The sequence below is a fragment of the Porites lutea genome, chromosome 6 (assembly GCF_958299795.1).
Source record: "Porites lutea chromosome 6, jaPorLute2.1, whole genome shotgun sequence".
NCBI lineage: Eukaryota > Metazoa > Cnidaria > Anthozoa > Scleractinia > Poritidae > Porites > Porites lutea.
Genome location: NC_133206.1, coordinates 5966877 through 5991440, shown reverse-complemented (window position 1 = coordinate 5991440; position 24564 = coordinate 5966877). Strand labels below are relative to the sequence as shown.

The window sequence follows — 24564 nt, the reverse complement described above, 5'->3', positions numbered from 1 at the left end:
AAAAAGGCGAGATTTTTTACAGCGTGAGGCTAGAACTGAGAATCGGGCTAAAATAATTTAGGGTAAATTTGAAAATTAATGATTACCCTGATGGTCTATCATAGCCACTGAAAAATCAAAAATGTAGTCTTCTATAATAAAATTTTTTTGGTAAGATTTTCCAAAAATGATGTTACCCTTTATATTTTCTCCACAGTTTTTGGGACTTTTGTCAGGTTGTGATAATCCATTCACAGAGAGAAACTTGTTATAAAACCATGACTTGTGTCTTTTATGGTTCACACATCAACATTCATAAGCTGGAGTAACAAATAATTTCTCTAAACTGATATCAGTTTCTCTGTGTTTACCAATTCCAGGGATCACTGGTTTGGTTTGATGTGAATCTAGGATATTTATTGCCTGGGAAGCTTTTGGCATTTGTCGCAAAGGATCTTAAAGTACAGCATGAGGAATCAGGAGAGGTAACTATTTTTATTCATTATGCAGGCCATCTGATAGGATGTGATAAAAAATCAGAAATTGTGCGATATTTTCAGGGTAGATTGTGCGATAAGATAGGACTATTATGTGATAAATTATGCGATTTTTTTCTGTGCTAATTTACATTGTTTTACCAGGTTTCAAAGGAGAAAAACCACTTTAATGTTGTTTAAAAGGAAATTGTAATGTAAAGGAGTAATAACACATCTATTTTAAAACAAAGTAGTTAAATCTGTCCTAATTATCTTGCCCGGAAAAGAAAAAGGACACCTGTTTAATATTACATGACACAGCTTCACCTCTGACCACACTGCTTGTCTCTGAAATCAAAATGGCTGCCAAGATACCGTGATTGAAGGTTTCACATGTCTTGCAAGGCTTTCTTTAGTGGTAAATCTTCTTGAATAACTTCAAGATTGGGAAAATGTTTAATTAAAGTTAGAATTCATTGTTTACTGTACTTGAATTTAGAATTTTTTTCAAATTATGTGATTCTCCTCAAATTTCACACTTGTTGTAATTCTCAGTGGTCGCAAATTCCAAAATATGCTGTGGTAGCTCATGAAATTCATCAGTAGTCCAGTTCCAAAGTTACTTCGTTTCAGAGCGGCCATTTTTCCAGTTCCACGAGCAAGTAGCCAAATTCGCAAACGAAGTACATCACCTTACTCGCTTCTTTGAGAATGTGGACTCTTAGTTACTGTCATGCTTAATGATACTCATCAGGCAGCCACTAAAAATGAACTGGCTGTAAACTTACTAAAGATCGCTTATAAACCAAACATCAGCCGTTATTACAGCTCGATGAAGCAAAATGATTACATCAGAGTGACGTTTCCAGAAAACTTGTGCCTCCAGTGTTTCAGAACAGTGGCACTTTTCATGGTAACCCCAAATACTGAGTTACAAAATCCTATTGATTGTTTGAGGATAGAAAATCACGTGAAAACATAAAAGGTCCCGGGTGTCAATGGGTTACTAATAATATTATATTTCTTGCTGTAGAGTAGTGTATACTAGGGTTTGCTTGTGTCATCAAATAAGCAAGACAATAGTTTATGATGCTTTGTCATAATATTATTTTATTAAGCAAAGTATCAGTGTTTTTCCTTTTTCAAACTTCACATGCACCTATAAAAAGCCATCTTTTTAGTGACTGATTATAATATTGCTCCTATTAATAGCTGCAAGTTGTTCGTAAAAATGCTGTCATTGCGAGGAAGGACGTGGATTCTAGAAGGCTGGATGACTTGATAAAACTGGAGTAAGTAGACTTGAATGTCTTAAACCTGACCAGAGTTGAAAAGATAGTTAGGACAAATCCATTGGCAATAAAATAATAATTTTAATGCTCTGTTTGCAGTTAACCCAGAATTTAAGCCAACCAGGCTTCAATCACCTTAGCCTGGACTCAGTCAAGACAGATTATATGATTTGGCTGTAAGACAGCAAATCTTGGACATAGGAATTCAAGACAGCAATAACAAGAGAAATAGTAAATTATAAGAAAAAGGCACACAGACACAAAAAATGATACCTCAGAGCTCTAAGATTCGAACCTACATGTACATGTAGGGTGATTGTGTGGCGTGGAAAAGCTACACCACAAGGCCTGCACATGAACTTTACTTCTTTCAAAGGGGTCAAAACTGTTTGACAAAATTGAAGGTATTTTCCTGTGGAAATTCTGCCTTAACATGAATTAAAACGGGCCGAGATTGTTTTGTCACAGTATTGGGTGTCCTGTGGAAAATTTCTCAGTTACAGACTTAATGTACAGGGACTATGACATAATGGTTACATCATCCCAAAAGAGAGACAGACAGAAGCCAAAAAAAGACTAACTACATGTAGTTGTAAATAAATGTTATAACAATTGTTATTATGTTCTAATTTCCAGTGACTTGCATTTGGGATCTGTCCTGTACAACATTCGTAAAAGATACAAAAAAGACCTCATCTATGTAAGTTTCCTGCCTAAGAGAACATTGCACATTTGTATAATTGCAAGTGAGCAGAGTTATATTTGTTCTTGGGTTTACATGATACAGGTTGAAATTAAAAAATTCAGGTTAAATTTTTTTAAACTTAAGTTGAATGTCAATTAATTTTCCTTTGTCTCCTAGCCCTAAATCATGAATAATCAAGGCTAGGAAGCAAAGGAAATTGACAATCAACCTAAGTTAAGAAATTGCAACCTGAATTTAATTTTGACCTGTTACATACATATATGCACGGTGGCCCACAACTGTCACAGCAAAACCAAAAACCTCACGGCAAAAACAAAATACCTCACAGCAAAACCGAAAACCTCACGGCAAAAACAAAAACCTTACAGCAAAACCAAAAACCTCACGGCAAAAACAAAATACTTCACGACAAAACCGAAACCCTCACGGCAAAACCAAAGACCTCACGGCAAAACCAAATACTTCACAGCAAAAACCAAATACCTCAACTGTGAAGTTTTTGGTTTTGCCGTGAGGTTTTTGGTTTTGCCGTGAGGTATTTTGTTTTTGCTGTGAGGTTTTTGGTTTTGCCGTGACAGTTGTGGGCCACCATACGTATGCACTTAAAGAAAATGGTGGAAATTAGGTATTAGTGGTCTTTATTAAATATTTTTATTTTCACACTTTTTAGTGGCATTGAATTGTTACTCATAATTTGGTTATCATTTAATTATAGACAAACATTGGCAGTATTTTGGTTTCTGTGAATCCGTACACACATTATGACATTTATGGACCTGAAGCAGTGCAAAAATATTCTGGAGTATCAACTGCTGGCCAGTCCCCGTAAGTATATATTTGAGTTTAAAATCTAAGTTTGACAATGTTTTTATTTTGTCTGAAGTACTAGTAGAAATGAATAAGGAAGTAGTGGCTTGAAGTTTTTAACATTTTTATGGGGTCAAATTATGCTTTTCTACCCAACCAGCAGTGCCTCAGTCATTTATACTGGTAAAACTCCCATTGTCCTCTCCTCATGACATCAGCTTTTCAGTGTAAAGGTCAAGATGATGGTACTAAAGACTAAGGGGGTTAATTTATGTGAGACCGAAACTATCTTAGACTGGTACGAATGTGTAATTTTTGTGGCCATTTACATGAGAGTGGGACAGAATGATTGGTCGATATTTACATGAGACCAGTACAAACTCAAAAAGAGGAGATTCTTGGAGCTATATAACTTTCACAAGTCCATAATTTAACATACATTATTCACTAACTGTCCTAACTGGCACACAATTTACGTCAGTAGACAGTGAGTAGACAACCGTAGAGTTTTTACTGCACCCAGAAAATTATAAGCTTTATCTAACACTCATCTGGTGTTCCATTAATATTTACTGCACAGCTTCTCAAAATGGTGCAATCTCTCACTTTAATCCAATAGCATATATTCAGTTGAAGCTACTTTTAAGTCTTGTTTACTGATTTTATCCATAACAGTACAGAGTTCCTATTTTTGCTAAGAAAAAGCAAAATTGATGGAGCCATATGAAGAAACATGCTATTTATATGGACCCAGTCTGAGATTCATTTCAGTTTTTCATGAGAATGGTACGGTCTCAGACTGGTACACAAGTAACTCGTGTTGGGTCATTGACCGAGACAAAGTCAGACTGGTCTGAGTTCATTTTTAGACCATTCCCATGAAAATGCATGGAAAAATTGTATGGAGACCGATACAAACTCATACTGGTCTGATTTCGTTCCCGTCTTGTGTAAATACCTCCTTAGTGTTGTGATTTTGAAACATGTACATGTACTTCTCTGTAGTACCACAGGGCGTTAATAGAAAACGGTGTGGAAAATTTGTATTTGGTATTGCATGTATTGTACATGTAAAGACACAAAGGGTGGTTTAACAGGAAACATTATGTGGAGATTACAGACATAACCCAAAATAATATTCACATTTTCGGGGTTGCTCATTTTATTAACATTGTTATTCTATCTCACCTTATAATATATTTTTGTAAGTATTTCAAAGAAAATATGAGAAACTGGCTGTTTTTAACATAATGTTCATCGAACCCAATTTGTCACATCTTTCAGTACATTTAAGGTGTCCTTTCCACAACTTTTTTCAGCCACATCTATGCTCTTGGAAATGCTGCATACCAGGCCATGTTGCGAACAGAACAGAAGCAAGCAATTGTCATCAGTGGAGAAAGTGGAGCTGGTAAGACTGAATGTAGCAGACTTCTTATTGAATTTTTGACAACAGACACTCAAGGTGACAGAAGCCAAGTTGTAAAACAGGTGAGATGTTCTGTCAGTCAAGTACAGTCAAACCTATGTATATAACATCCCTGTGTGTAGTGGCCACCCTGTACATTACGATCACTGGACTGTTTTCTATAAAATTTGCCTTTAATTTCTGTAAAGTTTACAATGTACTTGTATATGGCCTTCACATGTATATGTTGTGGTTCAAATTTTTTTTTTGGTTTGAATTTCTTTGTTTTTTACCTGTACATAATGATCAGCAAATAGGATCACTATCAATCAATTATTATTTAATAATAACAGACTTTATTCAAAAGCTTATTACATTAATTGTCACCAGTATTCAACCTTGTTTGATTTCGCCTGGAATACAGCCGTCTCTCCTCGTTCCTTGCTGCTAAGTAGCAGTGAGGAGTGAGGAAAGATGGCTGTATTCATAGGCTATGTTTAACTCAGAATATTTCCCTTATATCCAAGTCCGTACTGTTAATAGGGGTTGTTCAAAGGTAATTCTGGTTTAACCTCAAAACAGAATTTACCTACTTTACTTATGTATTCCTTGATTTCTAATAATAATAATAATAATAATAACAATAATAATAATAGTAATAATATATATCATTTATATTGCACAAATTAACATAAAAATATGATCAAATGCATGCACATTACACAAAAATTAATGAAGAATTAAAATTAATAATATATATATATATATATATATATTTATATATGTACAATATAAATGCAATTTAACAACTTAAAATGTAAGGTAATTGCTTTAAGAATTCTAAGACTAAAGTAGGTTAAAAAGGCTTTTAACAGGTTAAAAAGTACGTTCAGCTAACTAAGTGGTAAGCTATTTTAAAATAATAGTACTTGAGCAACTTCTTAAATTATGTCAACATATTAAAGTTCTTGTCATTCCTGATTAATGTACTATATGGAAGGTTGTTCCATACTTTCGGTGCAGCAGTTGAAAACGCTCTTTCTACCAGTGCTTTCTTTGTCCTTAAAGAATATTAATGTGAAACCTTTTCTTTACAGATAGTAAATTCCACCCCACTGCTAGAGTCATTTGGTAATGCCAAGACTGTGAAAAATGACAACTCCAGCAGATTTGGAAAGTACTTAGAAATTTACTATGACAGGTTTGTACACAAGTATGATCAGTATGTTCTGAAATAAGTATAATTGTTATTTTTGCTGTCCTCATTATTTGTTCATTGCCATACACAAAATGACAGCCAACATTAAACTGAGCACAAAATTGTCTTAACTGTGTTATACATTATTTGTGTAGTAATCCTAGCTATTAACTCCAGTTGACCAAGTTGTGGTGAAATGAATTGATATTTGCTCCATACCTTTTTCTTGTTTGTGGATATTACCATTCAAAATTATGTAACCTCTTTGGCAGAGTTTTTGAATAGTAATATTTAAATCCTAGGATTTTACAAAAAATGAAATATACAATTTCTTGGTTGAAATTTACCTTGAGGAGAGAAGGGGTTAATTGAGGAGACTATAAGAGTTTAATCAGTGATACTGCAGTGTACAGCAGTACTGCTCAAAAGTAAGTTTATCAGCCTTGTCTTGTTTCTTGCGAGACAAGTCTCTCACCTTGAAAGGCCAGACAGACAAAATAATATCTTGTCGCAAGCCATGAGAGACAAGAGTCTTGAGAATCAATTAATGAAGTGCCAATTTTGATATGAATATTATTTATAGGCAAGGAGTAAAGTGCAATCTATTTATAACCCAGCTTCAGACCAATTAAAACACAAAGGGTGTTGATTGAGGCAAAGCTTGAAACAATGGGAAAGTTTTAGTCTGCAACTAATTTTTATTTCTCTGTTGACAAGCATGGTATTCAAACCATTTTTAAGGTTAAGCAGAAATCATGCCAAAAATAATTCACAACCTTTATGTTATTCTTGCAGTTGCAATATCACATTGATTGTGATTCATTAAAATTTTGCTGGTGTAGGTAAAGTGCAATTAAAAATGTTTTCTTTTTCATTTTTTCCTTGTAGTGAAAGTAAAATTTCAGGAGGTAGAATCTCAGAATATCTCCTTGAAAAATCAAGGGTTGCAAGACAGGTACTATTAGCTTTTCTCATCCAGTAATAATAATCAAAACCGTTTTATGTACACATACGTGTCCCGGCCCCTAAAAGGCTAATTAATGCTAATCCAGGATTAAAATTTTGATCTACTTTTTGTATTTTACCTTCCTATGCATTGCTTAGGGTAACATTTTGTGTTATCATTACTGTATCTCAGAGTAAAAGCTCAATGGTATTTTGTAAGCTTGAATTACATGTTCTTAGACAACTAAACCATGCTTAACTTGAGCATCTTTCAAGGAACCGGGCTCATGAAAGTAGGTTTTCATCTAGTTTTGACACATGTTATAGGGATCAATCTGCAGGCTGCTGTACTCCAAGCAAGCTTTGTATTGGGAATGCACTCAACATGGGTCTTGACAAACTGCGAGCCAGTGAGCCATGTGAGTCACGTGAGGCATTGGTAAAAAAAAGGAAACAACTGAAAGAAAAGAAAAAACTGAAGAAAAAACTGCAAATTTACAGATGAGGAGTTGAGCACTCATTATACTGATTAGGGTTAAGCACTCATTGTACTGATTAGGGTTAAGCTTTCATTTTACGGATTAGGGTTAAGCACTCATTTTAGGGCTAGGGTTAAGTGCTGTTTAGGGTTAAACACTTATTTACAATGGTTAGTGTTCAGTTAATGTTTTCTTTATTACTGTTTTCGATTTTTATGATGTTTTTTTCTTCAATGGACTGCATGGCTCACATGACTTGCTGGCTCACATTTTATACACACTCACTTAACATCGATCACTAGCATGTGAGCTAGAAACCGCTGATGGTATCCGGTAACCTTAAATTCCTGGGTGTACTTCGGTTTGAAGTCATCTGATAATATTGTCCTTCCTTGCCAACAGTCTGCTGGTGAACGAAACTATCACATCTTCTATGAGATGCTGAGTGGATTAAGGGAAGACCAAAAGATTAAATTAAGTCTCACAAAAGCTGAGGATTTTGTATACCTTAACCAGGTACACCTGTACATGTACTATAAAGCTTAGCAGAATATTAGATTTGTAAAACGTAATAGTTGCACTACTACCTATGTACACTGTAAGCAGTTATTTGTTAGGTTGAGCAAAAAGAAGTCAGCCAGGTGCTGAATTTGAATAATAAAGGAAAATAATATTATTTGCTGCATATTCATAAGGTTTATTCACCGCACTGATCATGGCAACATATTGGTCCAAATAAAATATAATCAGCAACATTGACCAGTAATTTACATGTATTGGTCTTTTACTCTAATTTATTCATTTCTTTCACCCTGATCTACTGCACCAACATGTTATAGAGATATCAACTACTCCAACTTTTTCCTTAGGGAAGAGCCATGTTCATCGCTGCAAGAAACCCAAGATCCTACTTTCAACAAGTTATTCAGTCAATGGATGCACTGGGAATATCTGTAAGTTTTTTTACTCAAAATCTTCATCCTCTCATTTCCGCTTATTTTGCAGTTTAATGTAATTTAGGTGAGAAAATTCTTTCCAGTATAATTAAAGATGCAGTAAGCCACAAGGCCTAACAGGGTTCATGTTTTTGACTTTCATTGTACAAATCTGTCTTTTTGTGATTTCATTGCTAAAGCCTTGCTGCTGTTTTTCCCCCACTCCCATTGCAATATAGTGTTGATTGTATAAGCTGGAAATTATACAAATGTACTGTGCATGTGTATCTCACATTTTTGAGCTAGTATAGGCTTCACTTTGAAAGCATTATGCATATATAGAGTTATACACGTATTCTTTAGGACATAGTCATATGACCATGCATTCCAACCCTCTTTTTCAGGAAAGTGAAAAGGAATCCATATTTAAGGTTCTGTCAGTCATATTGCACCTAGGAAATGTAGAGTTTGGAAAGACTGAGGTAAGCAGATGAACCCTAAGTCTGAGCTGTGACTGCCTGACAATCTGTAATGTTCTCTGCACATGGCATCTCTTTTCAAGAATGGGAAGGGTCAAGTGTACCTCCCTTTTGCCCCACCCTACTTTTACCCACTTTGTTGTTGATCCGCAAGGGGGTCAGCCTTGCACCCATCCTTCTTTTTACCTTTTTTTATGCAAATAAAGTTGTTATAATATAAAATTAATTTATATTGTTAGAAGTCATTGAAAAGGAAAAACAAGTAAAGTGAATCATTGTGCTGGAAAATGATGGATGTATCAGTCAGCCTGACCACAAAACCTACTTATTAAAAACCGTGGGGTACTGGACACAATGGACATTCTTTGCACACTGTAAATAAGTCACAGAAAGACATCATTCCAAGAACTTAAATTGCACTTTTGACATGTCACTCCCTTAAAAACGTTGCTTTTAGTTATGTTTTACAAGTTATAATTTTGAATATTTTAGTAGTAAGGACGTGTATAAATAAAAATTACCTGTATGTAACATGATGGGTATGTGTATTGAGTTTGTTTGTACGTAATAAATCTATAAGTTACAAGTCAAAATTATATTCAAGTGAGAATTTCTAGCCCAGGTTGATTCACAATTTTCTTTTGTCTCGTACCCCAAATTCATAAATAATTAGGGCTAAGAAGACAATTAATGGAAATTGAGAATCAACCAAGTTTAAAAAATTTTAACCTTGTTTTAATTTTGACTGGCACATACATAACCCTGTCATTATGAGGCTCAATATTACACATTGTAGACTGTGGGACTGCCAATACATTTGTATAGTCATTTTCTACAATGTTGATGTTATCAGGCTGGTGGGCAGGAAGCTGCTGTGATCATGGGACAAACACAAATCGTGATTGTCACTCAGTTACTTGGCCTTGAGAAACAAGATCTTGTTATGCCTTTGACCAACAAGGAAACAGTGAGTATTAAACTGATCAATAGAATTAACAAATACTTATTTTTTTCAAATATGCACACGCAAGTGTGTACTATACTACTTTTATGTTGTTGACTTAACCTGTGACGCAGGCTGGTGTGTGAGATTTTTTCAAGGGAGAGGTGTTTATTGGTTAGTTTGGTCAGGGGGGTATTGTGGGTTTATTATGAGGGGTAGGGGTTGCTTGGGCTTATATGCATTAGTGTTATTTAACAACTATTTAAGAAAGTGCAGTTATCGTAGTATATTTATCCAGAGAAAATGTTTGATACAGTTAAGCTCAGAATTGTCTATACTATAATGCATTATTAATAACATTTCTATTGAAAGTAAATTGAACAATGCATATTCCAGGTTGCAGGTGGCTCTAAAGTTAGAAGTCGAAGATCAATGGATGAAGCAGCAGATGCTAGGTAAAAAACACTATGTTCCTCAGTCATAAAGTTATTCTTTGATACAAGTTACATAATGTGATCTTACATATTACATTGTCAAATTATAGTGTTTATCAAGTAGCACGACTTTCACTCAGAAAATGTTAGTTGTGTGTAAGTTGTCTTCCTAAATACAAGCCTATGAGAATTATTAAATTGTTTTTGTAGGGATGCTCTTGCCAAAGAGATTTACTCACATCTGTTTGCCTGGCTCATAAGTAAAGTAAATAGCAGTGTGTTCAAGGGAAAACAGCCTACATCTATTGCTATACTTGACATATTTGGCTTTGAGGTAAAGTCCGTTATTACAAAGCACAAGTTATGTTTACCAAATTTACCAGTAGATTAATGGTCAAGTTATAAATGGCAAGTCCAAATACTGAAGAAGTTATTTGAACAGTAATGGAGTTCTAACTAATTTACGTCAGTATCCATGAGTGCAAAAACAAATTAGTGTATTGTACTTCATTTTGAATTATTGCCAAACAGTTTTGCCTTCCAAATAAATAATTTATGTGTTTATATTGGACAAAACTGAAGTTACCTTGGCTTATGATCTAGAGTACAGTGGAAGCTCTTGAGAAAGGACACCCTCCATGCGAATGCGAAAAATGTGTCCAAGACTGGAGCTTACCGCGTACAGGAATGTAGAAATACAGAATTTGTAGGGGGGTTGAGAAAAATGGCATTTTGTGAAGGTGGCCATAAGTAGAGCTCTCCGCTTACGAGAGTGCCTGTTAGGAGAGCTTCCCTTTGTAATAAATTTTATTAATTAAAAGAATAGAGAATTATAGTTTATTTTGTTGGCTTTGCCGATCCCAACCCCTCATAAAAACTTTTTCTTTTCATTAACGTACCTACATGTAAGTAGTTATACTTTTATGTGCGTTGTCTCATAAGATGTTCTATGGGCTCTTTAAACAATACACCAGCTGTTCTTGACAGAAAATCTAGCACTAAAGGTCTCGTAGTTTGCATTTTCTTGACAGCTCAAGATTTGTGGTGTCTTCCTAAAAATCCCTCTGTTTCACGAAATTGATGTCACCTTGGCAAAATTCTATTTTTTTCTTCATTGTAAAAAGAAGACAGAAGTGCATATCCAGGGCTTGAAAAAAAAATAAATTCAAGCTTGTCCTTTGGGCAAGCGTCTTTCACATTTTTCTTGCCCTGGGCCACTTCTTGCTTGTCTTAGTTAATGATTTTCTTAGAGGATGACTTTTGTCTGGACCCGTGCCCAATTGGGCAAGTAAAGCTTTAAAAGTTACTTGCCTGGCAAGAAAACTTACTTCTCCCAGACTTCCAGACAGGGCTTTTTTTGATTGATCATCTGATAATGGCTATCAATTTTTACTTCTTATTTCCCATAAGTTTCCATTATGAATCATTAAATGATATTTCAATTTCCTCTGTTGTCAGGAAGCAGTGTTCTCTTATTAACTTGTATGGTATGGCAGCAACCAGAAATGTCACCTATTCACAAAGGTGGCACATAAAAGTGAAAAAAAGAGATTTTCGTATCATTTTTTTGTCTATATAAATTCGTTTTGGCTTGGTATTCTTGGTTTGCAACCCATGTGACCATTTGGCCATGTTGGGGGTCAGAACAGTAGAATTTGTCCTCGAAGAAGTTACATAAAAATAGAGTTTAGTTCCTAGAGCTGAGGGGAGAGAAATACTTTTGTTGTTGACCACCAACTTGGCCGCCGTGATGTCACATGCAAAAAAATAAAAAGGTGGAATATTATTGTGACCTTGCTGTAAAGAACAATCTAAGACCACTTTTTCTAACAGTGGAAGTTCTCTTACTGTAACTGAAACGTGCATAACTGTAGAGCAAGGCCACACAGGGACACCCTGTTGGTGGACATGAAAATAATATATACTCACAATTTTTGAATTTTTTTTTCAAAGAATTTCGAGAGGAACAGCTTTGAGCAAATGTGCATCAACTTTGCAAATGAAACTTTACAGTTTTTCTTCAACCAGTTTGTCTTCAGGATGGAGCAGGTAAGGTTAAAGTGTAATTAATAATATTTTGTTCTTAAACGTATTTATATTTGTTCAGCGCCCCCTCAAGGACTGGATGACTAACCCTGCCCCTTACCTCAGGCTTAAGGTCTGAATGACTGCCCCCGTCCCCTACCTCAAGGTCTGGATGACTGCCCCCCCCCCCCCTTTACCCAGTACCTCAAGGTCTGGATGACTGCCCCCCTCCCCTAACTCAAGGTCTGGATGAGTACCACCCTTATCTCAAGGTCTGGGTGAGTTCCTTATTCACCACAAGGTCAGGGGTGATTATCCAGCCTTTGAAGAAATTGAGAAGGGGGGGGGGGGGGGCGGGTTGCAGTCATTCAGACCTTGTCTGGTAGGTCCTCCCCATAACTCATTGTCAAAGTAAGTGCTCCCCTTACCTTAGGTATGAGTGCCCCTCCCCCTTACCTTAAGGTCTGGATCAGAACCCCTTTTCTGTATCTCAAGGTCTGGACAAACAACCCCCCTACTTTAAGGTCTAGATGAGTGACCCCTTTACGTAAAAGTCTGAAGGAGTAACTGGATACTCACCTCTTACTTAAGGTCTTGATGAACAGGTCCAGACTCAGATCAGACCAGTTGAATATCACTGGAACTCTGTGAAAGCCATAGATTTTGAGTGGCCATTTCCCACCTGTTCAAAGCAAAACAATATTATACGCCGCAGAAGTAATTTGTAATAATTATTATATTAAAACACCATGTACATGTGTAAGCACCCCTAGCAAGTGAACACCTCTCATTTGCATCCACCTAGTATCCAAAATACCAAAACCAGTTGTCCCAATGAGAATGCTTTTTTGGTTGCAGGATGAGTATGTCACTGAAAACATCCAGGTGCCAACTGTGCCTTTTTATGACAATCAGCCAAGACTGGATCTGTTAGCTAAGCCACCACATGGTCTGATACACATTCTATCTGATGTCACAAGTTTCCCTAAGGTTGGTTATTTTTATTCTATGAATAATATTTGTAAGACAATCCTATCTCCAGAGCGTATTATAGACGTCCACCTGCTTTTACAAAGCCCCATTTTTTTATGCTTTCTGTGATGCTTACATGTGAACTGAAGTATTTCAAGTTATCTATGCAACCTGGCTTAGGTTGAAATGTATTCAACCTAGTTTGATTGAGTCTCAATTTCATCTGTCTGTTAGCCGTAACTATCCATCTTTGTGAAGGTTGTGAGATAACGTTATTCATAGTCAAGAATAATCAGGTAAAAATAAAAAAGAGAGGAAATGGAGATTGAAACTAGATTATTTTGAGACTAGAAATTTGTTAAAACCTGAATTTCTTATTAAAGTACAACATAATGGTATGTCTTTCAGTACTTTAAAATAGTAAAGGTTATAATTTTGATCAGTGGCATAAAAAGTGTATTTCTTTATTTTCTGTGGTTCTTAAAAACAGGCTGATGATTATTCATTCTTGGAAAAGTGTCACTATCATCATGAAAAGAACAATTTTTATGAGAAACGAGTACCACCTACTATACCTGAATTTGCTGTTCATCACTATGCTGGTCAAGTGTGGTACCAGGTTGGTAATTTTCCAGTTATGCCTGCTGATATTAACCTTTTAAACTTCATTATTATTCTTTCAAAATATTTCACTGTTTCTGATTGGCTTCAATCCCTTAACTAATTCTTCATGACCAACTGGTGCTTATATTACCTTATTTCAATTATCGTTAATATAATATGATTATTATTTTTTTATAGCGGTACGCTTGACCTGGCTTGTCTGCTTGCAACCTTCTAAATGTATTGGCAATAAATTCTTGTGATAAATTTCAAACAGTATTGCATTATTGATGACAATTTTTTCCTTGTTGTTTTAATATTTCCATTAGGCAAATGGATTCCTGGAAAAAAACAAAGATGGTGTACAACCAGACATTGAAGATGTGATCATTAAATGTGGAAACAAAGTAAGTTTGTCAGAAAATCTTTTGTTTCCAAATGGTCTGGATAAAAGCTGACGGACAAGAATCTTTAAAAATAAAATGACAACTAATGATTTTTAAGTCAGTCAATTTGGTTGGTGGGAAGTGTTTTCTAATTGTTCTTTAGCTAGGGAGAGATTGAAAAATGAAGAGCAATGTCACAAAATGTATAAATCATCATCAGAGAGATTCTTATACAGCTTACTGAGCTCAAGAAAGTGCCTGGAACCGTAGCCTGAATTTCATCCTATGGCTTCAAGTCGTTTTCTCCTCTCAGCAACGTGGTTACTGAGGGAGTAATAACGACTCGAAGTAATCGGATGAAATTCAGGCTACTGGAACCGCACTCAAGGCATATCTTTCATTTTCTTTCATTTTCAGTTTATCCAAGAACTTTTTCCCGAACTACAAAATGCTGAATTAACAGTGCAAGGTCTGAAGATACCCTCCCAGCCTAAGAATTCTCTCCGATTACCTCTTGGCCAGAAAAAGAAGCCCACGGTTTGCAGCAAATTCAATGAATCCCTTATTAAACTTGTGGTAGCCATGAAAAGGTATGTCAAACTTGTTTTCTATGTTAGGCATTAGGAGATGATGAGTTCTTTTTTTAGGCTTCTAGTATTAGCTGTCGCAAAGAGGTTATAAAAACCCGGGATTCCCATCATAGACAAAGAAACAGTAATTATGTTATGTGATGTTTTACTCAGTTTCAGGGGTGCTCAATGCGGATACATGCAAAGTGAAATAGAAACTAATTTGAAACTAGGAAACCTCTAGTTTTGTGCCCCAATAATCTGCTACACAGCTGTTTTTAGGATCGTCACGCAACGCTCCTCACCACAAACGGGGAGGAGCGTTGCGTGACGACACTAAAAACGGCTGTGTAGCAGACTAGTGCCCCAAGTGATCAGCAGATTATGCGGTTGCCATTGGAAAAGAGCTTAGTGCAAGGACCTTTGTTACCAAAGCTGGAGAGTAAGAGATAAAGATTTATCCTACTTTGTGAAGTTTTGGTAAATTTTGTTGTTTAAGCCAATCAGACGTATGGCACAGACAATATTGTAGTTAGCACCTTTTTACATTCTAATATTTTTTGAGCTGTTGATGCTTTTCAACTTAGCTGGGTCGTTACCTATGCTAAAAGGTAAATTATGCACATTATTTTAACTGACCAGTACAATATTACTATCATTGTTTTCTTTTCGTACTAATTCATGAGTTGTACACTCCTAATATAGTCTATATTGAACAAATTTTAGCAACTTTTACTCAAAGGGGTATTTCTTTGTTCTTTCTGTAGTTGTAATCCTTTCTTTGTCAGATGTATAAAACCAAACAGTACTAAGGTGAGGAAGTTCATCATGAAATAATGCAAACTAATGAACTTACACTGCATTGTTCAGAATCTGTGGTCAGTGTAACCGTGATTGGCTTTTGTCATGTACTGCAAAATTCAGGAGACCGTGAATACAAGAAATATTTTACTTTAAAATTCCGAAAATAACCCCCTCCATGTATAAGCCCCCCAAACCCGTAACGAAAAAAACCGTCGGTTAAATCGCCCCTCCGAATATAAACCTCCCGGGGGGTTGTACTTGGAAATTGCAAAAAAACAGTAAATTTCCTTCCAACTATAAGGCTAGCCCAATCGATTTTGAAACGCAAATTTCCCTCCGTAGATAAGCCCCTCCAAAAATAAGCCCCTCAAAGAGGGCCTTTGGAAAATATTAGCCCCGGGGCTTATTTTCGGAATTTTACGGTATGCCATTTATTATTGTGTTACAACGAAAAAGCCAAACAGGCGAGAGAAAACTAAACATCAAACAACAACGAAGATTAGTTTGTGGTTTTGTGGCTTGTTCGTGTGTCGTAATCTTTGCTTTCTTTGGTTATAAGACAACAATCTTTCCTGAATATTTCAGATGTTCATGGTTTTCTTAGGTTAGACTCATTTGCAACATACACGTTTTTTCTATTGTTTTAAAACTTGAAAATAATAACAAACTTTACCAGGCGTTTGTTGTAAATGGATGTACCCTACGTCATGTATGTAAATTGTGCAAAACTGTCTTTTCCGCAGACTGCTGGAATATTTGACAATCGTCTGGTGGTAGATCAGCTGAGAGCTTGCGGAATTGTGGAAACCATCAAAATCCGCCAAACTGGTTACCCCATTAGACACTTATTCATAGATTTCGTTAAAAGGTGAGATGATTTTTGAGATGCCCCTAGGCTGCGAGCAAGCTCTCCATTTCTGGTGAGCGATAGCCTTCGAGCAAGCTCTCCTAGCGAGCCGCGCGAGAACGCGAGAACGAGCAGCTAAGCCGCGAAGAGCTGAGGAAAGGAGAGGTCTCCTTTTTCTCCCCCGCCCCTCGCTTTTACGTCTCCTGTCGCGCGCTTCACGCGCGTCTACTTTTAACGATATCCCGCAAATGGAGACCTTGCTCGCAAGCTAGGTGAGCGACGGAAGCCTCAAGTCTCCATTCGCGTAAGTCTTCTTACGCGTGCTACTCTCGCGTGACTTCTCACGACTTCCCCAAATGGAGAGGTTACTCGCAAACTAAGATGTTCCTAAAGAGATGAATTGTACTGGGATTCACGCAGACCTGTGGCCCGTACTTTCCTTTGCCTTAATTGGATCTACTGTAGCTGAAATTTGGTAGGGTTTCTTACAGCGTACCAATCAGTTTCTTGAGTGGATGGTGTGTTGGTAATCATTAATCAGCGCAGGCCATCAAATTATCCATAGGATTGTATTTGTTTCCTTGAATCTATTAAACAGCATTATGAAAATTTCATGTTCTTGAACGTTTCACGTCTCCACTACCAAGTCAAGATAGCTTACTTACAAGCTAATTTCAGCATTGTAACTGCTGTCTGCTATCATGAATTCCACCATACAAACCAAAGGAAACGCCAAAATTGATGCTTCAACGGAGTCTGTGATTAGTTACACATTTTAAAATAATCACATTTTTTAAGCATGTTTAGCTTAGAGGGAGTACAAGAATGACCATAAATGTTGCTCTGAAAAGATTTTTCATTGCATCTGTTACCAAGACTAAATTATGTGTTAATCTTGTACTTGTTCTTAACTGTCTTATATTCATTCACTCTGGTTTTTTAGGTATCGTTGTTTGTCTTCAAAACTTGATTTAAGCAGCCCTAGTCCAGGAGAGAATGTTCGAAGAATACTGAGTATCATTGATCGACTTGACCCTGAAAGCTATCAGTTTGGCAGATCAAAGGTATCACTATGCACGTGTTATGCTTACTCCTTTCTGCTTTGTTGTTGCACCTTTGCCTAGTCCCTAGGCCTCATTATTCCGCGCGGCCTCTGCGGGTCACATTATCCGCGCGAGTTGTTAGTCCCGTATAATAGAGACCTAGTTTAGATTCTAAGACGAGAACGACTACCAAAACGAGATTTTCTCAATACTGAGTATTGCTCGCGCGTGAACCAGCGTCATTTTGGCGGGAAAACGTGATAGCCGTCGTCATTCTACTACGAGTTTTAGCGAGAATGTCGTAGTGGCGGAAACGAGTTATCAAATGTTACAAGTTTTATCATTTTGCGATCGGGAAAGGGCTTAACCTCCTTTAATAAAGATAACAGCGCTAACTTTTCTGGTGAGTCAAAAGTACAATGAAGCTTTCCGGGGTATCTTTTTTTTTGAGAATACGCGAAAAAACTTCAAGTCATATCTCGTGCTCGTAGTCTTTCGCGTCCTTGAATCTAAAACTGTCTACTATTAATTCCGCACCGTGTAGAATTGCTGAAAAAAGAAAGCAAAACAATTATTTTGTTGATATGTTCAGTACTGTACAGAAGTATCACTTTGAAGTGGGTTAGTAAAGGTTTTAAATTCTTTATATTAGTTTCGTCATGTTTATGTTATATCTTTATTTGTTTTCTGTAGTTGTTTTTGAAGGAGAGTTTACATGAACAACTGGAAGAGGCCAGATCTGCAAAGCTTAATCGCATGGCAGTTGTCATCCAAGCAAGGGTGAGCTACTGTACAGTTGTTGTTGTTGTTGTTTACAGTGTTCACAGCTTTTGTAAATAATTTACTTGTCACTTTGTCTTAAAAACTAATATTGCTTTACATGTAACTGGTATTTATTTTTTTGGAATGCAGATGCGTGGGTATGTCGTTAATAGCAAGTATCTCAAGATGAAAAAAGCTTCAATTGTCATTCAAAGCAACACAAGACGGTTCCTGCAAAGGTAGACGGCATTTCCGACAAATTTTAGTTTCAAGTGCTTGCCAGGACGTTAATAATTGTAAACTAATAAACGATGGCACGCAAAGGGAAATAACAGCCCACGTTAAGCATTTAGTGCTTCCTTTTTTTCTACTGAGGAGAATCAAGTTAATTCAAATCAAGTTTAAAGGAGCCATATAACGCAATTGCTATCTTTTTAATTAAAAAGCTAAAACGTGCCTTCGCATCCATTTAATTCCAAACATAATAGTCCAATTTTGGTATTTAAGAATATATTTAGGCATAAAAACTGTTTCCTGTGATCTTTAACTACAGATGACAAGGCTTAATGCCATTTCTGCAAAAATCATCAAAAAATTATTATGGTTGGCGCTCCCTATTTAAAAAAAAAATGGTTTGAGCAGAGCATTTTGTGCATGGATAAAGGCACAAAGCGTATAAGTCTCCCCCCCTTGGGGGTGGGGTGGGGACAGTCAAGGAAAGTTTGGGTAGAGATGTCAGGCCGCCGAGGCCTTCAAACCCTGACCCTGATTAAGACAGAAATCGTTCATTTCGTTAGAATACCCTCTCTGAGAGAAGAGACCTTATTTCACGACAGCGATCCATGTCGTTTCGCCGACAGAATAAAGCTTTTTAAAAAATTACCATCATGGAGTTAGCTTTTTCTGAAAAAAAAAAAAATAATAATAATAATAATGTTACCACAGTGTAAACCACTCGTCGTCAACCGTCGCACGATTTTAAAGGCTTTCGGTCAAAAAAGACTCCTGTTCAAGACGCTCTGTAGTGGAATTGTAAACCCTGGTTGAGACTCAAGACCCTGGAAACCTTGCCCTGTTCAGCAGCACATACCCGTCTAGGTCAAACGAGGGAGTGCCACCCACCCCCCCCCCCCCCCACCCCCCGCAGGGAACAGACCTAAAATAGCAACATCTTCGTGATAACCACCTCTAAGTCACAGTAGTGTCAGCTTCCATAAAATCAAAGGTCCAAAATAATACCCTTACTTTAAAATTAACTACATCAACTCATTATTACGAGTATTGTATGGTTTTGGAAGTCACTTTTGTCCAAGATTGAATGCCTGTCACGTTACTAGCTAATTAGTAATTAGTAAATTTACTTATTTTTCAGTTCGTTGAATAAAAATGTGAAAGGACTAGGAGTCAAGTATTGTTTTGTGTCTAAAGTAACTAGCACGTTTTTAAATAATAGTTATCAAAGCTCTAAGAACCGCAACTCTTGACTTGAGAGACGGCATCACATAGCTTTTTATGGTATTTTTGATGAGGTGTTTTTTACTTGCAGGTAAATGGTTATGATTACTTCTTGTGTCTTTGTACAATGTAATAACATTATTAATAATATTTTACTTTTACTTTTGTTGCACAGGAGAAAGTTTGAAAAAGCAAGGAAAGGAATTATTCTTCTGCAAGCAATTTACAGAATGAGACATCAACGTCAAGTCTTTCTGAGTGTAAGTCTTGCCTGACGCACACACATTTGTATTTTGTTTCATTTTTTGTATTCTTAGAGCACCAGAATTTTAGGAAGCGAGAACACTTTTTTAAAATAATAAAATCTACATGGCATAAATCTACCTGGTTCAGAAATAGATGGCTATACATAATTATTCTTATACTGCCTCAGTGAAAAACTCCTTGTGGTTCAATGTGAGCGTTCATGCTCCAAGTGATTCTGAACACCAGTCATCAACTGAACTTCTTTTAATGCCTGTGGAAGGAAATATTGCATTACTTTCGTTCTGTCCCTTGTTCATTCTTATGGCTATTCCTCCTTTAACTTGTTGGTATTAGTTCCAGCAGTTTCTATAGAAGGGCCTTGAATTGTTAGAATATGAATCTTTCTTGATCTCATGGTCTGACTAGATTACAGCAAAGAGTAGCATTTTCACCATTGCAGCTTTTAAATTCTTAGTAGTACAGTGACGTTAATAAATACAAGGTATCTGATACGTAAAATTCATCGAGCGGAAGTAGGATCGAGCCATAATTTAGTGCCGAAACAACGCGGAAAGATGAATAAATAGTATTATTCGAATGTGGCTAAAACAGTCTTGAAGAGTCTTAAAGAGGAGGAAGCGTGATATAAATAGCCTAAAAACTCGTATTTTTGTTTTGCTTTGTTTTTCTGTTTTCCATGAAATTGAAATTGATTTATTGTTGTCAAAAGGTCTGAAGTAGGCTTTTATTAGTATAGATATAATAGCATGATTGTTAGTGATATTTGGCATAAATACCACGAGTGATATTTCGAAATTGTCATACGTAATTTCACGAGCCGTTATTTACGGTATTTGTGGTATTTATGCCAAATAGAGCGGTTTTCACTTGACTGTCGAAAGGGATTGGTTTTGGTTTTGGTTTTGGTTTTACTACGCCCTTTGGTTGGCTAGTGTATTTACTTTGGTTTTGGTTTTACGACAGTCAAGTGAAAACCGCTCTATCACGTACAGATCATGCTGTTATTTGTTCATACTACTACCGGCAAAGGTTTTGTAATTTTCACATGTAGGTCTTCAAATTAAGCTGAAATACCACTGCTCTAAGCCAATGAAATTGCAGAAATTTCTCATGTAGTAGTGTACAATGAAATACCTAAACAATGTCATTAAAAAATGTGTTTAAATATAGTCTCAGGTAATGCAAATTAACTGAAAAGTCCATGACGGAAGAACAATAATAACACTAAACCTCGCATAGTCAAACCCTAACTTTGGAACAAGTGTCAAAAAAAAAAGAAGAAAAAAACGTGCAACTTGATGAATAGATTGCAGTGATTATAATTTCAATGAAAACAACCCGGACGGGTTTTGTTTGGAGGGAAGGGCGATAAAACCTCCTTGAACCCGATTTCCCTTCACCAAGAACTTTTTTCCGTATGTCTCTGCTGGTCCTCTGGAACTTCCTTTGATGAGCGAGTTATAGTGGGTTATTTGTGAACTAACGGTAGGTCAGTGAGGAACGTCTTTAAAATGCACAAGATTCTGGTCCAGTGCGTTTGTTTCCAAAACGTCTTGCTAGTATCATAGTTTGTTTATTTTCACAATTTTCCGTTTAGTATGACGTTCGTTATTGCAGCCAATAGATACGTTTTCTTGGTTGTCAATTTCAAGAATATGATAAATATTTAATCACGAATGTTGTAAATTTAAATTATATCTTTTGGTAGCTTGATTTCTCATCTCATTTTTACGCTATGTTCGAAAGCTTTTTAGAATAAAATTTGTAAAGAACGGTGATGCATGTTTTTGCATATTTCTAACATCCCCTGCAATTCTACTATTTTAGTCTGTTATGGCCATGGTAGTTAATGAAGCCGCGTTGTTTTTAACTGTATTTTTGAGTTTTCGGAATTTTCTCTGATAGGACATTCACTTTTCTGTGATAGGACATCACTTGATAGTGGATTCAAAAGTATTTTTACAAACTGAACTGTGGAGTCATTTTTGGCTCGAAATGGTTATGTTCCACTCCGGCCTCTGCCAACCTCGGTGTTAATAAAAACTGAATAAACTCCCGCGACCAAGTTTTAGTGCGATGTAATGTCTTAAGTCTGACTTTAGAGTCTGTGGACAAAATGTCTAGATAACATGGTGTTATTTATTTTCAAGGATATTTACAAGATGAAATTTTGAATTTAATTTGCTAATGCATGATTCTCTTTGTCTTATTTACTTTTTCATTTGTTTATTTAGGAAAGTGGATTACACGAAATTGAGTAGAATGTTTACATATCTTTGTGTACTTAATGTTTAAGTAAAATCGTGTCGCTGAAACTGGTACAGAATAAAGCATTTTTGAAGTTTCGACAGGTAAAAAATCATATATATGTGAATTATAGAATCACGTGTAGCTGCAAGTTTAGATCAATGTATACTTGCGCGGCTGAACAAATATCACAGTAATACGACAATTAGAAAAGCTGACAGTTTTTTTGAATATATTACATGCTGTTATTAGCATATTAGCATTTGCAGTTCTAATATTGTTCGTGACTTCATCGGTTTAAATTACCCATGTTTATTGCTCAACAACCACTAATATTGTTGCAGTTTTAACCGGATGGACACGGGATTTGTGGCAGATGTTTTGATATTTCAGTCAAACTGTTTTCTGTAATGCAAGCGAAAACCTTCATCGAGACTGGCTGGTTGATTGAGTTTTAGATGGAACTAAATTGACTGCATTCTTGTCCAAAACAATAACTTGATTCATCAATGAGTTTAGGTGTAAGTAAGCGCGTCGATTTGTTATATTTAGTATATTAATTCACCTTAGCTTGTTTTGCCCTGTGTTTCATTATTTTTTCTGTAAATGTGCAACCTCTATGTAGTGTATTGCAACAGCTTACCAATGTTGAACGTTAGTGTTAATAACACACTCCATTATTGATATAAACATCCTGTAGCACAAGCGGTGAGTAATTCAAGTGTTGTTTACCGGTTTAGACATTTCGCCATCAACGAAATAATTTCATATAGTTATATTTAAGACATTCAATACCGGTAGAAATGTATCTCTAGCCTTGAAATTCAGGAAATCAGCCGGTGTCAAAGTTTGCACCCGTCTCTCGAACGTCCTGGTAACTTTTCGGGCCCGAAGTCAAATTTTCAAATCAAAATCTACAAATTAAAATGGCAGGTCCTAGCTAACAAACCAGTTCATTTTCGTTTTTTTTTTAACTGATAGTTTTATCATATGATCTGCAAAACTGTTGAAAACGTATTCTTGTATAAAACAGCAAGAGCTTTCCGAGGGCCCGTTTCTCGAAAGCTCCGGTAACTTTTCGGGTCCGAAGGCAAATTTTGAAATCAAAACCAGTGGAATAGTGGCAAAGTTCCTAGCTTACAAACCGGTCAATTTTTCTTCGTTAACTCATAATTTCATTGTGTCATTTTCAAAATTATTGAAACTTTCATTTTGAGTGCAAACACAGCAAACATAAAACAGCTTTTGGGGCTTGAAAAGTTATCGGGACTTTCGAGGCTTGTTTATTATCGGGAATTCTGAGAAACGTGGCCAGGATCTGTGTTATCAGTAAGTGGAACATGTTCATTCGAGTGAGTGTAGTGCTGAATGGTTGCGGTAGTCAACATCAAATGACGTTTGTTTTTATGTATACACATGTTTGACTTTCAAAAACTCATCCAATGAAGTATGTTTGAAATACTGTAGTATTCTGTGACAGTTTTTGTTAAATTGTGAATGCTTACAAAAAGAGTTAACAACCCTTTTTGTGGCCAGTCACTTTTTGAGTGCTTAAGTGTCCCCTGAAAGGATATTAAGACCGAATTTCGGGACCCAGAAAAAGTGTCCCTTTTCCCTGAATAGAGGTGTCCCTTTAATAGAGGTATCAAATACAAAGATTATGTGAAACATATATTTTTCTGGGACCAAATTTTGTGTCCCCGGAATAGAGGTGTCCTTTCGGTAGAGGTAACAAATACAAACTTTATTATGTGAACATTTTTCTGGGACCAAATTCTGTGTCCCCTGAATAGAGGTGCCCCTTCAGTAGAGGTAACAAAACAAAGAGTATGTGAACATTTTTCTGGGACCAAATTTTGTGTCCTCTGAATGGAGGTGTCCCTTGAATAAAGCTGTACCAAAGGAGAGGCTCCTCTGTAAGATTGTACCAGTTTCTGCTTCTTGTGTGGAAGGGGGAATTTGGGCGCGCGAGGTCTCGCCTCCTAATTCCCTTCCCCTTCCCTTTCGAACCCCTGCCACGCAGGCTACTTCTTATGCATGAAGTGTTAACATAAATGCAGCTGGTGCGTTCTAAAATGGAAGTGTTCTTTTTCAAAGCAGATCCGTAATGCAAGAGACAAGAAAACGTGGGCGTCCCAAGCAGTGCCTGCAACTTTGTCTGAAGAAGTCATGGCGGCTCCTGAGCTAACAGTTAGTATCAAATATGTGCTTTTCCAATTAATTGTAACCTTTTCCCTCCCTAACGCGAACAAAGTCAAAGTTCTACAAAATTTCCAAATTTTATTTTGTAAATATTTGCTGAAAAGCAGATAGTACCAGGTGACAGACCCGCATGCCAAAGAGGTTTGACTTGAATTGCCATACCATAGGATATCACAACTCCACAAACTCAAAAGAAAGAATCGCCATCAGTCAGTATGTAGAATGTATGGGTTGATTTCTTTTGATAGGGCCGAATATTTAAACAAAGTCTAGCTTAGATCATGGTTTAGACGATGTTTTC

General features: G+C 36.4%; 1 protein-coding gene across 1 annotated transcript in view; it reads left to right on the top strand.

Moving 5' to 3' along the window:
- LOC140940859 (unconventional myosin-XV-like) overlaps positions 1 to 24564 on the top strand; it is a 54520-nt gene that overhangs the window by 3658 nt on the left and 26298 nt on the right. The window contains exons 2-26 of the mRNA XM_073389829.1: positions 360 to 464; positions 1668 to 1747; positions 2384 to 2447; positions 3169 to 3278; positions 4580 to 4751; positions 5766 to 5869; positions 6755 to 6821; positions 7693 to 7806; positions 8160 to 8243; positions 8630 to 8707; positions 9558 to 9671; positions 10044 to 10102; positions 10292 to 10415; positions 12035 to 12130; positions 12965 to 13096; positions 13569 to 13697; positions 14011 to 14088; positions 14485 to 14657; positions 15404 to 15449; positions 16184 to 16308; positions 17231 to 17351; positions 18024 to 18110; positions 18243 to 18331; positions 19723 to 19807; positions 24162 to 24251. Coding sequence (XP_073245930.1) covers positions 360 to 464; positions 1668 to 1747; positions 2384 to 2447; positions 3169 to 3278; positions 4580 to 4751; positions 5766 to 5869; positions 6755 to 6821; positions 7693 to 7806; positions 8160 to 8243; positions 8630 to 8707; positions 9558 to 9671; positions 10044 to 10102; positions 10292 to 10415; positions 12035 to 12130; positions 12965 to 13096; positions 13569 to 13697; positions 14011 to 14088; positions 14485 to 14657; positions 15404 to 15449; positions 16184 to 16308; positions 17231 to 17351; positions 18024 to 18110; positions 18243 to 18331; positions 19723 to 19807; positions 24162 to 24251 — 2526 coding nt within the window. The remainder of the gene's footprint in view (positions 1 to 359; positions 465 to 1667; positions 1748 to 2383; positions 2448 to 3168; positions 3279 to 4579; positions 4752 to 5765; positions 5870 to 6754; positions 6822 to 7692; positions 7807 to 8159; positions 8244 to 8629; positions 8708 to 9557; positions 9672 to 10043; positions 10103 to 10291; positions 10416 to 12034; positions 12131 to 12964; positions 13097 to 13568; positions 13698 to 14010; positions 14089 to 14484; positions 14658 to 15403; positions 15450 to 16183; positions 16309 to 17230; positions 17352 to 18023; positions 18111 to 18242; positions 18332 to 19722; positions 19808 to 24161; positions 24252 to 24564) is intronic.